This window comes from Astatotilapia calliptera, chromosome 18 (genome assembly GCF_900246225.1).
Source record: "Astatotilapia calliptera chromosome 18, fAstCal1.2, whole genome shotgun sequence".
NCBI classification, from domain to species: domain Eukaryota; kingdom Metazoa; phylum Chordata; class Actinopteri; order Cichliformes; family Cichlidae; genus Astatotilapia; species Astatotilapia calliptera.
In genome coordinates this window covers 2,267,501-2,283,494 of record NC_039319.1, presented here as the reverse complement: position 1 = coordinate 2,283,494, position 15,994 = coordinate 2,267,501, and the positions used below count along the sequence as shown (strand labels likewise).

The following is a 15,994-nucleotide window of genomic DNA, read 5'->3' as shown; positions in this document are numbered from 1 at the left end:
GCCCCCTACAGGCTGCACTGCTCATTACTGTAGCTGTAAACGACTCGTGATTAAACAGAATCAGGTCGAGCAGTTTGGAGACAAAGTTAGAGACACACTGAGACGGTTTGACATGTGCAGAGCAGGGACCGAGGATACACCGGACACAGGATGATGAAGATGGAGCTGCCAGCAGATACAGGCGCAAATATCAATAGTAGCAGTCCAGATACTGGTATCAGATCAATACCAGCACAAGAAGTTTCTTTCTTCTCAGTTCAGTATGGAGCCCACTGATTTATGTTAAACCTTTTTTCTTTTTAATGACACAAAAACCTCAAACAAGCACTGTGGAAAACATCTGACCCTTTTTGTGTCGACTGTCACGTCTGTTTTATTTAAAGCCTATGTCACATTCAGACTACAGCAGCTGATCCAAAGTGCTTTACAGACACATTTGCATAAAAAACACATTTCCCAAAAATCCAGCCTCAATATCAGAAATTACAAATTGGTCATGATTCAGCCCAGACATCCCGACACGCTGCTCTCCCACATACGCCGCCTTCATAGGGTCAAAGTATTGGTTTGGTCCCTGTGTTACTTGGTATCAGCTGCCAAACAGCTGGAGAAGACAAAGACCTCAGAGGAGGGTCACAGAGGGGTGGTGCAGCAGAGGAGGAGGTGTGTGTGTGTGTGTGTGTGTGTGTGTGTGTGTGTGTGTGTGTGTGTGTGTGTGTGTGTGTGTGTGTGTGTGTGCAGAATGTTTACAAACCACGTCATCATTTTGTGGTCATTGTGGTTTGATATGACAAAAACATGTGGCTGGTTTGTTTTCTTGTGTGATTAAAATGTGTCAGTGTTGTTATGTTGCTCTACAAAACAGGTGTGTTGTGCTGACGGAGTTCTTCACCTCCTTTTAGCTGATCCTGTGCTCCTGCTCGCTCCCAGTGAAGAGCCTCTGCCATCTCCAGCTCGGCCGCCTCCAAACCGTCAGAGCAGGTCTCACTAACGTCATATAAACCTTCTCTTTTACTCTTGTTGCTGTCCTACTGCCACACGTCCCCCTTACACTCATCTCCACCTGCTCCACCCTGCCTGCACCCTCTTCTTCACCTCTCTGTCCATTGCTTTGAATATTTGACCCCAGGAATTTAAACTCATCCACCTTTACTAGCTCTGATCCTTACAGCTTCACCGTTGCACTCGTCTCCCTCTCATTGACACACATCTTACGTCTGCTGTCTGTAAAAGAAAGGAAGAGAGCTCCTTTTCCATCAGGAGACCAGCTATCAAACAGATGGACAGACACCAGAGGAGGACACAGAGACTGGGGAACCAGCTGAGAAGTTTTAATCTATGAAACCAGCCTGAGAATTCTAAAAAACCAAATTCATGTAATAACTATACGGCGCCAACTGGCAGTCCACAGTATAACTCCTCCTAACTCCTCCTCAACATCCCACACCAGTTCCATAAACGGAGCTTTTATATTTGGTTTGAAATCATAACATTTGAACACATATATACATACAGATATAACATCTGTGTTTAGTGTAAAGCTGCTGCTGGGATTTTATTTCTAACACCGAGCAGTTGGGACTTCTGCACCCTGCGGGGAAAAGAGCGGAACCAAAGTCCGACAGTATCACCGTCGGAACCTCAGAGTGTGACATCTGCCGGATGTAAACAATGAAAGCGTTAGCATCTAGCGTTAGCTCGAAGACCTGAGAACTAAAAACAGGAAAATGTTTCCGTGTTTGTATCTCTGATGGAATATTTCAGCTGTTGAAGTAGAAATGTCCTCTCCTGAGTGTGCGACAGAGTTTAAGAAGGAGAGGATAACGGAAACCGCAGAGGGAGAGCTGGATGAGCGCAGACTGCTGGACATCACCTGGAAACCCGACATAAAGCCGCACAGCACAGGTGAGTCTCACATGAAGCTGACTCATTCTCATCACAGCTCTGCGTTGGATTAAAGTCCAGGAAAACAGATACAAATGCCATGAGCTCATCTCACAGAGGTGACGACACTGTCAGGGGAAAGTGATGTCAGCTGGACAAAGACAGCCGTGACAGCATTAATGTTTTTAGCAGTCTGTCTGATGTCATTCATTGTTGTTTGTCTGTGTGACGCGTGTTTATGTTTGCTTCAGTCAGGATCTGTTCAGTCAGAGAAACAGTCCCTGTGAGCCGGAACTTAAATTTCAGCTCTGCGGCTTTATTCGTTTATTATTGTCCACGACTGTCCGCGTACACATGCGCAGTCAGAGGTCGATGGAGCGGAACAGGAACACGTGATGTTTTCATACAGCATGGAAATGTTATTGGAAGGAGGAGGCGGGTTACAAAGCAGCTTGCAGAGAAAGCAGCAAACCTTTACCATTTAAAGGCTTCAGTTCTGGCTCGTTGCAGCTGAAGTCATCACATGTTTAGAACAGTTTCTGCTCAACCATCTCGCTGCCTTAAAAACGTTTGATACGAAGTTTGAACACCGAAAATAATTACTGGAAAATCTTTATTTTTGGTTTTGTTTTGTTTTTCCACCCACTGTCAGGCCCTTTGTCCACACAAACATGAATATTCCGCTCACACTGGTGTGGTTCACAGCCAAGTGTGAAGCCACGTCGCTCAGGTCGCGGCTCTCGGCGTGCAGCGCCCTCTCCTGGTCAGGGAGCCACAGCATTTTCTCAATCGAGACCTGCTCTATTTTATTTTGCTTCTTTGTTTTTTCTGTGTAACTGGTTTTGTTTTGTTTTTCCACCCACTGTCAGGCCCTGTTCTTTTGTCTAATTTTGAGACATTTAGCTTTGTCGTATTTTTTCCAGTTATTACTGTTACTCGTTGCCTTCTACAACAAAGACATTTTCCATCGTTTATTCGAAGTGTTAGTACATAAAATAAGAAATTGCTTTTATAATTATTTTAGATTAATTTATTACATTTTTAAAAATATTGTTGTGCCTCCAGACGTCTCACAGCAGCATGTCTGTAAGGAGGAGGAGGAGGTTCTCCCTGAGCAGCAGCTCTGTGACCAGGAGAGGAGCTCCAGTGTGGGCCAGGAGGAACCAGAAGCTCCACAGATTAAAGAGGAACAGGAGGAACTGTGCAGCAGTCAGCAGGGAGAGCAGCTGGGATTGGAGGAGGAGACGGATACCTTCACACTGGTTTTGGAAAAAAATACCATGCAGTGTGAGGGAGACATCAGACATCAGTGCAGACCGTTGGATGTCATCTGGAAACCTGAAATCAAGTTACACAGAATAGGTGTGTGAAGCTGAGGTGGTCCTAATGAAGCGAGTGTGTCTTACATGTGTAGGAGCACAGGGTGAGGAGTACGAACTAAGGCTACGTCCACACGGCAGGTCTTAATGCTCAATTCCGATTTTTAAATCAAATCAGATTTTTCTGTCTGCTTGTTCAAACTACAAATAAAATGCAACAGCAAACGCGCTCTAGTGTGAACGCTCAAAGCAGCCGCATGCGCAAAAGAAGACGTCACACACAACGCGCTCTGTTTACACCCAGAGTAAACAGTATTGTTTGACTGATGGCCTTTAATATTACGTTTCCCAATTTTGCTTTAAGTTATAAAGTTATTTTATTATTTACATTTGGCCTAATAATGATCCTTATTGCTGTTTCAGAGGAGCGCTGCTTCAAAGGATAGCTGCAGATTTCTGTCACAATCTGCAGATTATACAGAACAAAGAAAATGTTCACGTTTCTCCAACGTTGTCTTCCCAACAGTTTCACTGGATGGACAGGAAGTGTTCACGATGTCTTCTCCGGCGCTGATAATCGGCGTCTGTCTTGTGTCAGTGACGTAAAAAAGACGGATTTAATGCGACGTGACCATCAAACAGCAGTCGCTTTCTAAAACATCAGATATGTCTCGGCTTCAGTAGCACATACGAAAGTGACCCAGATCGGATTTGAAAATATCGGATTTGCGCCGTTCACGCTGTCAAAGCGTGATCAGATATGGGTCGCACAGGGTCAGAAAAGTCGGATTTGATGCGCTTTCGCCTGCAGTGTGAACGTAGCCTTAGAGTAGACCCTCCTAGCACATATAAGACACACGGCTACAAACAGAGAGTGGACAAGATTTTAGCTTTTTTAAACCCAATATCAGTTTTGCTTAGTCAATCAAAAAAGTCTTGTTTCAAATCTCTAGAAAACTTTATTCAGGAAAAATTAAAAGTTTAAATATAATATTTTTACTTTAACAATTTCCTTTTGATTTGATTTTGATTTGATTTTGATTTACGTGCATTTGCACAGTAATCTGACTTTAGCACACATCACAGCTCCACGTCCTGAAAGCTGCTTCACTTATTTCTCCACAAATGAACATTTTACTGTGAAAGTCTGCCTGCTGACGGGGATCTGATGTTATCAGTTTGTGGTTTGGTCCCTTTGGCTCTGACAGAGCCGCGTTACTGTGAGATGCTTCTTCTGCCTCATAAACAACAGATTCTATCACGACAGTGAAAAAAATGTGTGATGATGATTTTATGACAACATAGAAAATTCATTTCTATCCTTACTGATGATCTGAGTCAAAGCAGGAATCAACTGTCACAAAGTGCCAGCAGCATCATTACAGTGTAATAATGGTGACACAGCTTTATCTGCAGTGATGCAGCACAATATCAGCAGAGGCTGTTTTCAATGGAAATATTTAAGTAAAAGTATAAAATAAGTGCATAAAGCTTCAGTTTCACAGTAACTAAAGTACCTTAACCTTTGTGACTCCACAGAGCTTCACTGTTGTCACACAATCAAACTGAAACTGATTTTCCAAGCAGATGTTGGGTCGAGCGAGCGCTCCAGCGACGCTCGGTGGAGCCGCTTCTTGCTGCTCTCTGCGGCATGTCTGCGCTTGTGGCCGATATTGGGAAGGGAAGACAGGGAATGTAAATACAGGATGATATGTCTGTGTCACTGATATGGTGACAGTTATCACACCAAAACCTGTACCGATATTATTTAATGGTGCAGGCAAAGCTGCGTCGGCCTGTTCTAATAACAGACCTCAGTGTGAGGAGCTGAGACAGGACAAAGTAACCAGACTGTAAATAACAGGAAACACTTTCACATTAAAAATAAATAAGCCAGTGATGGAAACACGCGTTCTATGTTTTTAGCCTAATGTTTGGGTCTCTGTACACTGAGGTGTCTAGTTTATCAGTACGTGCATCAGCAGACAGCTGAAGCCAGCGTCTCACTGCGCTAACAGCTGGCTCAAGTTAGCGCGTCTCTGATTTTAACGTTTATGAAGAGATAAATGTTTTTATGATGTTACAAAACTCCTCAGGAAGTTGCAAGGAAGAATGATTCAAGGAGGTTAAATTAGGGCAAAACAAAATATTTTTATTAATACCTGGAAAAAAGACCCTAAACTACTCCATGTACAAAAGGGCTCTCCTCACCCTGAGCTGAAGGACTCTGTCAGCCTTCAGCAGCTGTTTCTCAGGTGCATCCAAATAATCTGACATTTCATCTCTAATCACAATTAGATTCTAGAATATTTTTACTTTTCCTGTAATCACACTACAAACCTTTCTGTGTCCCTCCAGACGTCCCACAGCAGCACGTCTGTAAAGAGGAGGAGGAGGAGGTTCTCCCTGAGCAGCAGCTCTGTGACCAGGAGAGGAGCTCCAGTGTGGAGCAGGAGGAACCAGAACCTCCACAGATTAAAGAGGAGCAGGAGGAACTGTGCAGCAGTCAGCAGGGAGAGCAGCTGGGACTGAAGGAGGAGACGGATACCTTCATGGTGACTCTTACTTACGGTGAAAGCGACCACAGTGAATCAGAACCAATCAGTGAGCAGCTCCTCTCTCACAGCTCTCAAGAAACTGAGAGCCGAGATCGGGAAGGGAGCGGGAATGTTGAGTCAGGAAAGAGTATCAAGCTAAGAGGGAAGAAACAGTTCAGAAACAGAGGTCACAGTGATGTGGATAACTGCAACACTGTTGCAGGTAAAAAGCCGGTAAAATGCGCTTTCTGCGGAAAGGTTTTCAAACACAAGTCGCAGATGGAGCGACATCACAGGATCCACACGGGCGAGAGGCCGTACTCCTGCACAACGTGTGGGAAAGGGTTCAGCCAAAGCAGCAATCTGACCGTCCACATGAGAACGCACACCGGCGAGAAGCCGTACTCCTGCGAAACCTGCGGGAAACATTTCACCTGCAGCTACAGTTTGTTGGTCCACATGAGAATCCACACAGGTGAGAAGCCGTATTCCTGCGAGGCGTGCGGGAAGCATTTCAACAGTAGCTTCAACCTCAAAGTCCACACGAACACCCACGCGGGCGAGAGGCCGTATTCCTGCAAACTGTGCGAGAAAACCTTCAGTCAGCCGAGTAACCTGAACGTCCACATGAGAACTCACACAGGTGAGAAGCCGTGCCTTTGCAACACCTGTGGGAAAAGATTCACAGACTTATCGGCGCTGAAAAACCACATGACCGTCCACACAGGGGAGAAACTTTATACCTGCCAAACCTGTGGGAAAAGTCTCAGCTCTAGGAAAGGCCTGATGGTCCACATAAGAACCCACACAGGTGAGAGGCCGTACGTCTGCAACACCTGCGGGAAAAGGTTTACCGAACTGACGGCGCTGAAGAAGCACGTGATGATCCACACGGGCGAGAAGCCGTACATCTGTAACACCTGTGGAAAAGGTTTCATCCAGAACATCCATTTGCTGTATCACATGCGGACACACACAGGTGAGAAGCCTTACTCCTGCAGCACCTGCGAGAAACGATTTAAAGACCCATCCAAGCTGAAAATTCACACAAGGACTCACAGAGGTCGGAAACAAAGCCCGGAAGCACCTGTGGGGGAGAATTACCCGGCAGACCAGGCCCGATAAACGTCTGGATTTAAACATCTGTTTGTGATGTGTGAGCTCGCCGTCACACAGAGAGCATCGGAAACTGTACAGCAGGCGTGTGTGAGATATCCCACAGTAAGGCTGCTGTGAGCCTCTGTTATTCTGTTACCTGTGTTTATTCCACTGTTTAGGTTATTTTGCTGTGTACTGTAGCTTTGCCTGTTAGGAGTCACCACATTTCAGTCTCCGTCACCTGCATGTTCTTGGCTCCTCCCACCTGACAGGCCCACCTTTAACATTGTTGGGGTCGTTACTCCAAAAATCCAGTATGCTGTCTGCACGTCCTCGCTTATTTAAAAGTCCCTGAAGAAAGTCGCACTTTACATCATTGCTGCATTACTTAGAGACACCTGTGGTGCAAGCAGCTCTGTATCTGTATGTGATACCACACCTCCAGTTTCTCCACAGAGACACATTTCAGCTCCTGTCTCCATCCATCAGCGCGCTCGGAGCAAACGGCCCACCTGCTGCTGACGTGACACCACTGCTGCTCACTAATCTTCACTCTTCTTTCCCAGAACTTCTTCTGTGGTCACCTTTATTCCTTGGTGCTTCCTGCGGCTCTGCTCCATGTCATCAATATGCTTTATAAGTTTATTAGATCTCACCACAGCGTGCGGCCTGCAGTGAACGCTCAGCGCTTAGAAGCCGTGGCATTCATGCAGAACGTCTTCATGTTTCCTGGGAACGTTTAAAATTTGAAGGTTTTTATAAGAGACTTGTTTCAGTGTTTGAGATCAGTGCATGACTTTAGCTGCGAGGAGTAAATGTCTGAATGTTTAATTCAAATATACAATTTAAACATTTTATTAAACTATTAAACTGTTTGGTGCAAGTGAAGTAATGTTTGTCGCTATAGTTACAGCATTCTCCTCCCTCCACACGGAGCAAAATTAACGAGTTGTGTTTGAGAAAAAAAACTTTTAATCAGGAGCAGGTTCGACCATGACTGTAGAAAACATGGACGACGCGACAGCTCCCCAGAAATGAAGCCAAAACGTCTCTATCGCCCCCTGGTGTCTGGCTGCAGTATAGGTCATAAACCCCGCCTCCTCCATGTTAGCGGATGGGACTGGGGTCAGACTAAAATAGATTAATTCCCCTTAGATAATTTTTTTTCCAAAGATTCTTTCTTTTGTTTTCAATAGTTCTCATCACGCTGATTGATGTCCGAGGGGTCTCCTCTCCCATGAGTTTGATTCTAATTCCTACCGCCATTGTGTTAAATTGGGGTGAAACGTCATCATGACAGCTTTGACTGACAGCTGCAGTCACGGAGAAACTTGCGTATCTCTGTTCGCGAATAGCAGATAGAGCGTAGGCTCTGCGAGGAGGGCCAGAGTTTACGCTACGAAAACACGACCCAGTGTTTTAACCTGACAGCCTGAGGTGTTCTTCAGTAAACTGGACTACCCGACAGAAGGACCCGAGGCCCTGCTGCACCTTTTCGGTAAGTTAAACGTGTTTGTAAGCTAATGCGTAACTACTGTCCTTAGCTCGGTCCTGAGACCTAGCTAAGATGAGCACTCGGCTGTCAGGGTTCGTTTAGCTAATCTGTGCAGGTGAATGAATTTACCCTGACTAAAGAAATCAAGCTGCTCAGTCACTAATTATCATTACTATACTTTTATTACAAGTATTATACTGTAAAAGCAACAGGCTGCATCCTGCTACAGCTCCTGTGCAGAGCTGAATATTAAATATGTGCAAACAACAGCATGTTTTCAGTCTCTTGCCACATCTGTAAAGACAGTAACAATTTTTTAAAAGCTTGTACTTCAGTAGCTCCTCATTACTCAGGAACTATGGATTAAAGTACTGTAGTGTACTGTAATACTGAAAAAATGTAAGAGAAGAGCTTCAGATCCTGAGTGTGTGAGGACAGAAGAATCAGCTTTATTTCAATTTTGAGGGATAAAATTTATATTTGAGTTTGTGATGGTTCTGTTGTCTTTGTGATTACAGGAGCTGCCCTCAGATTCAGACCTCAGCACCACCCAGTGACAGCAGACAGATCATCCAACATGTTCACGTGTTAACTGCAAAATGAACTGATGGAAACAGTGCAAAGGTTAAAGTACCACACTGTTTTATTGATAAAGTTAAAGACAAAAAAACAAAAGGATTAATCACCCCTGTAACTGTGTCACTGTATATCAGCATTAACAGGACCTCAGTTTGGTGTTTCAGAGAGCTGCTGATCTCAGACCTGCACAGCTTCTGTTTTAAACACTTCATGTACTCAGCTGCATGAAGAGCACGTTTGAGTTTCTCTGACACAATTAAATAAAACCTGATGAAGGTCAAAGGTCGTCACTTGTATGTTGAACTACAAACTTGTGATCTGGAATTCTTTCAGTGTTTTGCAGATAGTGTTATTTACCATAAAGTGATTCAGAGAGGATCATGTGTTTTTAAATATATAACTTTCTACAGGACTGAATATAATATCTTTATGTAAAAGTCCGGAGCCTCTGGGGAGTATCTGAGTATTTATAACATTACACAAACCAAAGGTCCCCATCACAGTGTTCATGAATCTATGAATCATGTATCTATGAAGCGCCTTGAGGCGACTTATGTTGTGATTTGGCGCTATATGAATAAAATTGAATTGAATTGAATGAAATGCTGGGTTTATCCATCTCGTGGGGCGGGCCTACGGAGGAGTGCTGAAGATTTCCCTGTGAGGGAGCTGCTGGTGAAGATCAGCAGCAGCCGTTCTTCTCTGCGTGAGTAGCTTAATGTTGTTCGTGTGTAATTTACGCTGAGTAGGCTAACCACGTTATTACATTAATGCATGTAAGGTGAACTAGCAAACATCATCATAGCTACATGCAGCTGTCTTCTTGTTTGATGGCAGATACTCCCTTCACCCTGCCCAAAAAGGCTAAAATGACCAAAGAAGAAGAGGGAAACAGCTGAACATGAGAGCTCTCATGTTTAACACACACTTTATCCATAAACAGAGGTTTTTGGATAAAGTGTGTGGTTTTTTTTCCATTGTTTAAGCACTGCTTCCAGCCAAGAGTGATGCCATATATGCCCCATAGCTGCAGAAAAGGCTAACATTGTTATCTTTTTACAAAAAAACCAGCTGAACATGAGAGGTTTTTGGACCAATTTTGTGTTCTCCATTCTTTAAGCACCGGTTTGAGCACCGTTTAAGCACCGGCACCGTTTCAAAAGTACCGGTTTGGTACTGGTATCGGATAAAACCTAAACGATACCCATCCCTAGTAAAAACCAAGGAGGAACCTACCCGGGGGATTAATAAAGTTTTATTTTATCTAATTTACTCTAATAACTTTAATCTCAGCCAAACCGGTTTACTCACGAATAAATAAAACACTGAAAAAAGCCCAACAATAACATTTTTAGGTTGTCTAAGTGACTTATATATTACGTTTAACCTGAGTAGCGAAAGTCCACGGTGATCTGAAAATGATGTGCCGGGAGTTGTGCCGTTCTCGAGCTCTCGGCTTGCTATCGAGCTGGTGGGTAGCAGACGTCTCCGAAAACGTCGAAGCACTTATGCAAATATGCGAAATCTTGATAAACCGAGCAGATATTTCAAGTTTACACGCCCACGTTCTCGCCTGAAAATATGTTAAAAGTTTATTTTGTTACCCAGAAAGATTAGTATGAGTAATTTTAAAACTTAGTAGAGGCCGCCATTGTTGGAAACTGGAGTTTGGCTGGGCTGCGCTATGAATTCTGGGATATGGTGGGCCACGAAGGACACACCCGACCCATCCTTCAAATTTGGGGAAAAGGAGGACGCATTTGTCGGCTGCATTCGGAGGAATGCAGCCTTCGGCACGTCGCTGTGACGTAATCTGTCTACAAATGCGTCCTCAGGAGGACGCAGCCCATGAATTTGGACACGAGCTTTTGGCTTCATTTTTGCACAATGGGAGGAGGCGGTGTCGCGTCGTCCATCTTTTATACAGTCATTGGTCCCGACTTTAGAAGGACGTCGTCATCCAGCGAACACAAAGGTCAAACCTGCTGCTTAGTGCGCCCCCCTGTGGTCTGATGAGTGACGCTGAAACCTTTGATTAGTTAACTGCTGTGTGGACGCTCCCACTCAGGACTTGATGATGACGTGAGAGACAGACGCATCATTCTTAAAAATGTAAAAAGTTTATTTTGCCAACACAGACATCATTTCAAACACTTAATGCCATACAGTCCCTGAAACGGCAGCGCTAACATACAAAGCAAAACAAGAAGCTCAAAGTTTCCAGTCAGCCGGCCCAAAGTAAAGTCCTCCTCGGTTTCCCTCGTACCTCATCCTCCTCATCATCATCATCACAGTGGTTCTTTGGTTGGCCGATACCCGCTCTCAGCCCCTCCCCTCCCCCCGACAGTTTTGTGTTAGAGGATTTCAAACCTCAACAATGTTTCAGTCTAAGCTTAACAAATGAAAGATAAATTGAGCTGAGTGTAAAGAACATACATGAAACCACAGAGAACTATTTGAAACGGTGTGTTTGGTTAAACCAGGGGACCAAATGAGGAATTAAAGCTTTTCCACCAAAGAAACTTCAACGTACCATCAAATAATTAGAACAACTCAGCACAGTCATAAAACAAGAAAACGAGAACACCGAAAAGGCCTCAGATTTACCATCAGGCTGAAACATCTCAGCTCGATGAAACTCTTCTGTAATGTTTGAGATGGCTAAACCAGTTTTGGCTGTGACGTTTTGCACCGCTGACCTCACCTCACTGCAGACATCAACAAACTACATTTCATTAAAGTTAAGAAATAAAAGTGTGAGTTGTGCAGAGCAGGACTCCACACACAGCCGTGGTGACGGGTTGGTTTTCCTGCCTGTTGGTTTGGTTTGATAAAGATTTTGGAAACAACAGCAGCAGCGGTTCAAGACCCTAAAAACATACTAATGCTCATTTTATAAATGTGAGGGGGAAAAACATTCTCAGAAGAGGACAATAAAATCTGCCTCTCCAGGAGTTTCAGATGGTTTCCATAATGTTTGGATCTTGTTCCGCTGGTGTGAGAGGACTGGTGGAGAAAATAGATCCTCAAAATAACCACAGAGGGTTGTTTTTTTTCTTTGAGGAACGACAGCCGAGGAGTTCGATCAGATAAAAGCTGTCTTGGGTTCTTAAAAAAAATTGTGATGGAAAAGAGGCCAAAGTGGTGATTGAACCACCAAAACACTTAAACAGATGGACGCTGACTGATCTGTGCTGCTTTGAAGGCGACCGACTCGCATTCACGTCACTGAGCGTTACAGACGACCTGCTGAGCGCTCGCTCCGCAGGCTTGGAGATTTTAGTCGTGTGGTCGACTTTTTTAAGCCCTCTGACATCAAACTGCTGCGACCTCACTTTTGATTGTTTCTGTTTTATGAATGAGACCCAATCAGCTGCAGGCAGACCTCCAGGTTTTCCATGCGTCTGAAATTTTACCCAGATGGCTGTCCATCATCATCATCATCGCCACTGGTGAACTTTCCTGTTTACTTCTGTTTCCTGCATTTACAACGTGAAGTCTAAAAGGCCAGAGTGACACTCTGTTCACTGGCTTTTCTTACTTTCCTAGCTTCTTTGTAAACTTTGCTAATGACAGAGGTGTGGATGCGACATCATCATCAGGATGCTTTTAGGCTGGAACAAACACCTCCACCAGAGGGCGCCGATATGTTTTCTGCATGTGTGACTTTCTGTAAATTTGCAATAACCAGCAAAAGAGATTTAAGACATTAAGTCAGCTGTACTACTGCTAATGCCCACCAGGTGGCCTGTAAACCACACATGACGTGAATGCGAGTCGAGTTCATATTTAACCAATTGTTCTTGGTTTATGTCCTTTTTTCCCTTTTTTTAAAAAAAATTCTTAACAACAAAAACAGCTTTTTTTTCAAAATGACAGTTTAAAACAATAATCACAGAAATATTAGATAAAGGTTTGTTCAGTAGTTCTTTTGAAATTCGGACCAAACACTGTGACCTCCCTGCAGCCTTCCAGTTTCATGTCGGGTTAATTTTGCTGCAGCATGTTTTTGATCTGCTTGGAGGTAGTCTCATCGTTCAGATGTTTGGTCGTGTACCTGCAGGGGTGAAAGGGTGGAGCTCGTTTAAAGCCTGTTTGGCTGTGCTGGTGGTTTCGATGTGTTTGTGCGGCGAGTACACACCTGAGAGCGTTCAGTAAACCCTCCACGCTGCTGGGCGGCTGCTCCTTCAGCACTCGGATGCACCCTTTCATCTGAAAAGCACCAAAAACCAAACGTTGATTGATCCCTGCAGACACAGGCTGAGGTTTCATGCTCAGCAGATTCGTGGGAAATGACAACGGGGGTGATTTTCTTAAACTGTGAGGAGATCATTGCAGAAGTGTGCAGGGTTATTTGTAAAATTTAAAAAAGTTATGTGTGCTAACTTACATCTATATTGGAGGTCTTAACGAAGGCTCCAGCTGGGTGAACGTGGTCGTACAGGATGATGACGCCGACCATCACGCGGAGGCAGAATAACACGGTCTCCTCGCTCGCAAAGCGACTGCGATACTCCCTGCGCACAAACACACACAGTCATGAATCTGCTTCATGACAGAGAAACGGTGATCGTGGTGTGTTCAGGGACACGTCAGGACTTACGGTGTGTCCAGCATCACTTTACACACGCTGGCCATCGTGCTCAGGCAGTCTGTCGTGTTTTCGATCGGCACCTCCGGATGCTGAGCAACAAAAATCAGAATCAGTTTATCAAACTGTGTTTTCACAGTCGGTGCTGAGGCTGCCCTCTGCTGGTGGGTTATAAAAACAAAAACCAGCATACAGTTCTGTGTATTAAAAAAACTGCAAATAAAATAGTCCTGAAGTACACAGACTGAATCTCATACTGAGCCTCTGCAGCTTTATTCTTCTGTTTTAGCTCCTCAGCCTTTAAGCCAGCTTTCACCTGATTGGCCGGCTGTTTGAACTGTTGTAGGTGGGTGGAGGCCTCAGTATGCACTCTCACCATATGACATCATGCAGATGAACTGTGTTGGGAGCAGTTTGCAGCTCGTACACAGACCTCGTTATTAGAGACTGAGATCATGTGTAATGTGAGCATCCAGGAACAGGAGACTCAGACAGGAAGTAGAGAAAAGTTCCCTCAGGTAACATTTCAGGGCGGTACTGAAGGATGTAAAAAACCTCCAGCAGTGAAGACATAGAAACCCTGAATCAGAAGTGAAAGTGTGCAGGAACTTACATCTGAGACAAACTTCGACGTGGCGTCGCTTAGCGTCTTCAGCATCGGCGTGGCGCTGGCGTAAAACAGAGACATCCGATTGGCAAGCTCGTTGTTGACTTCACTGCCTGCTTCAGACTGAAAAAGTGGCAGTTTGTAAGTTTATAAAGTGAATTTAAATCAATGTAGACGTGAGATTTGTAAGTTTGCAGAGACCTGTGAGGTGAAGCTTCTGTTCTCTGAGACATTTACAGCCTGGGCTGCAGCCATCTTTTATATACAGGCCGTCATTTTACAGCATTCATGTGGTTTTTTATTCTCGTTCAATCATTGCGACATATTTTAGATTTTCAGATGCATTTTGGAGATGTTTGCTTACAGACAGGTTGTTGATTCGCATGCGGCTGATGGTGCGACGGTAGTAGCTGAAGTCATTCTGGATGGCGGGGTTGGTCATCTGGAGCAATCAGAAAAGGAGATGAAGAACATGAAGAGGAGGATGAGCAGTGAATAACAGAGACGAAGAGCAGAGGAGGAGGAGGGGGAGCGGACCTTGAGCTCGTCGAAGCGTAGCGTGAAGTGCAGGATGTGGGCGAACTGCCGGGCCAGAGCCTGCTTCTGCTCCAGGTGCTGAGTGGGAGTGGAGCTGGAGCTGGTGAGGACGTCCAGGAGACACTGCAGGCTGGTCTCTGTGGGACGCGGTAGAAAGCACCTCTTTGATCAGGCCGAACAGTGTGAACGTTAGCTGCTAACATCCCTGAAACGTTTCTGCATCTGTGTGTGTGTGTGTGTGTGTGTGTGTGTGTGTGTGTGTGTGTGTGTGTGTGTGTGTGCGTGTGTGTGTGTGTGTGCGTGAGTGAGTGAGTGAGTGAGTGAGTGAGTGAGTGAGTGAGTGAGTGAGTGAGTGCGTGCGTGCGTGCGTGTGTGTGTGTGTGTGTGGTTATGAAACCAAATACATACAGAGGAGCAGCACAAACAGAAAAAGGTTATTAAAGAAGGTTATGCTTCTTCCTGCTCCTTTTGAACATTGTTATTTATTTATGTTTGTTTTGTTTCTAATATTCAAACGTGCTGAAGCTGAAGCAGCCGTCTGTGGTTCTTACCGAGCTTCTGGGAGAACTCATAGAAGGTTTTGAGTTTTATAACCAGAGGAACGACAGCAGACCAGGCCTTCTCCTGCACGCCCTCCACACTGGGATTCTGGATCGCCTGCACACACACACACACACACACACACACACACACACACACTGTTGTTATTATTCTTTCCTGCACGTTTCTCTGCTTTTTCACGTTGGCTGTGACCCAATCAGCTGCTTCCTGTGTCACTGTTTGACAGGGAGCGGCTGTTTGCTGCAGTGATCGCCCTCTGGTGGACGGCTCTCGCCACTTCCTGCTGACGGCGTTTACATTTACGGCTCAGCGAGTGAAAAGCACGCTCGCACTGAAACATTTGTTCCTGTTTTCTCTCGGATCGCTGACAGCACAGTCTGGCTCATGAACGCAGAAACATTTTTCTTAATCATTACCTGAAATTACTCCGCGGCTTCCTTTGTGTGGTTTTCATTCCTTTTACTTTTTAAACTTTCACTCTCATACTACAGACAGTTTTACAAAGATGTAAACAATAAAAACTGAACCTCCTGAAGCGGCGTCTTCTCATTGCTTTGTTTATGACTGTTTCCTGAATCTGATCAAATTACGTTGATGTTTGTGGTCGCTTTCATCATGTGACCTGTACAGATCAATCTGCTTTATCAGAGGAAAGTCGAACTCAGAGTAGAGACCTCATCTTCCTCATAATCATCATATTTATAACTTGTATTCTCATAATTCAAATATCACAGATTCTCGGGCAGATCTGTGTCTGCCATCATCAAAGTTTGCTTTTATTGATCC

General features: G+C 44.6%; 2 protein-coding genes across 4 annotated transcripts in view; one reads left to right on the top strand and one right to left on the bottom strand.

Annotated features, from left to right (window-relative positions):
• Positions 1–920: 920 nt before the first annotated feature.
• Positions 921–8,880, top strand: LOC113010235 (zinc finger protein OZF-like). Of its 3 annotated transcripts, XR_003270306.1 has the most exons (4): positions 922–1,905; positions 2,950–3,246; positions 5,562–8,336; positions 8,852–8,880. XR_003270306.1 is itself a non-coding variant. In XM_026149220.1 (3 exons), the coding sequence occupies exons 1-3, from the start codon at positions 1,779–1,781 to the stop codon at positions 6,863–6,865; spliced, it is 1,728 nt and encodes a 575-aa protein (XP_026005005.1). In that variant the 5' UTR covers positions 922–1,778; the 3' UTR covers positions 6,866–8,551. The 3 variants fall into 3 exon arrangements, 2 of the variants coding, with proteins under 2 accessions (XP_026005006.1, XP_026005005.1); XM_026149220.1 differs by lacking the exon at positions 8,852–8,880 and having other exon boundaries at positions 5,562–8,551; XM_026149221.1 differs by lacking the exons at positions 2,950–3,246; positions 8,852–8,880 and having other exon boundaries at positions 921–1,905; positions 5,562–8,551.
• Positions 8,881–11,013: 2,133 nt separating this feature from the next.
• Positions 11,014–15,994, bottom strand: part of LOC113010306 (protein FAM49B-like) — a 14,897-nt gene continuing 9,916 nt past the window's right edge. The window contains exons 4-11 of the mRNA XM_026149334.1: positions 15,199–15,304; positions 14,648–14,784; positions 14,475–14,552; positions 14,117–14,233; positions 13,516–13,595; positions 13,303–13,429; positions 13,054–13,124; positions 11,014–12,969 (exon numbers count right to left, since the gene is read on the bottom strand). Coding sequence (XP_026005119.1) covers positions 12,900–12,969; positions 13,054–13,124; positions 13,303–13,429; positions 13,516–13,595; positions 14,117–14,233; positions 14,475–14,552; positions 14,648–14,784; positions 15,199–15,304 — 786 coding nt within the window. The 3' untranslated portion in view covers positions 11,014–12,899. The remainder of the gene's footprint in view (positions 12,970–13,053; positions 13,125–13,302; positions 13,430–13,515; positions 13,596–14,116; positions 14,234–14,474; positions 14,553–14,647; positions 14,785–15,198; positions 15,305–15,994) is intronic.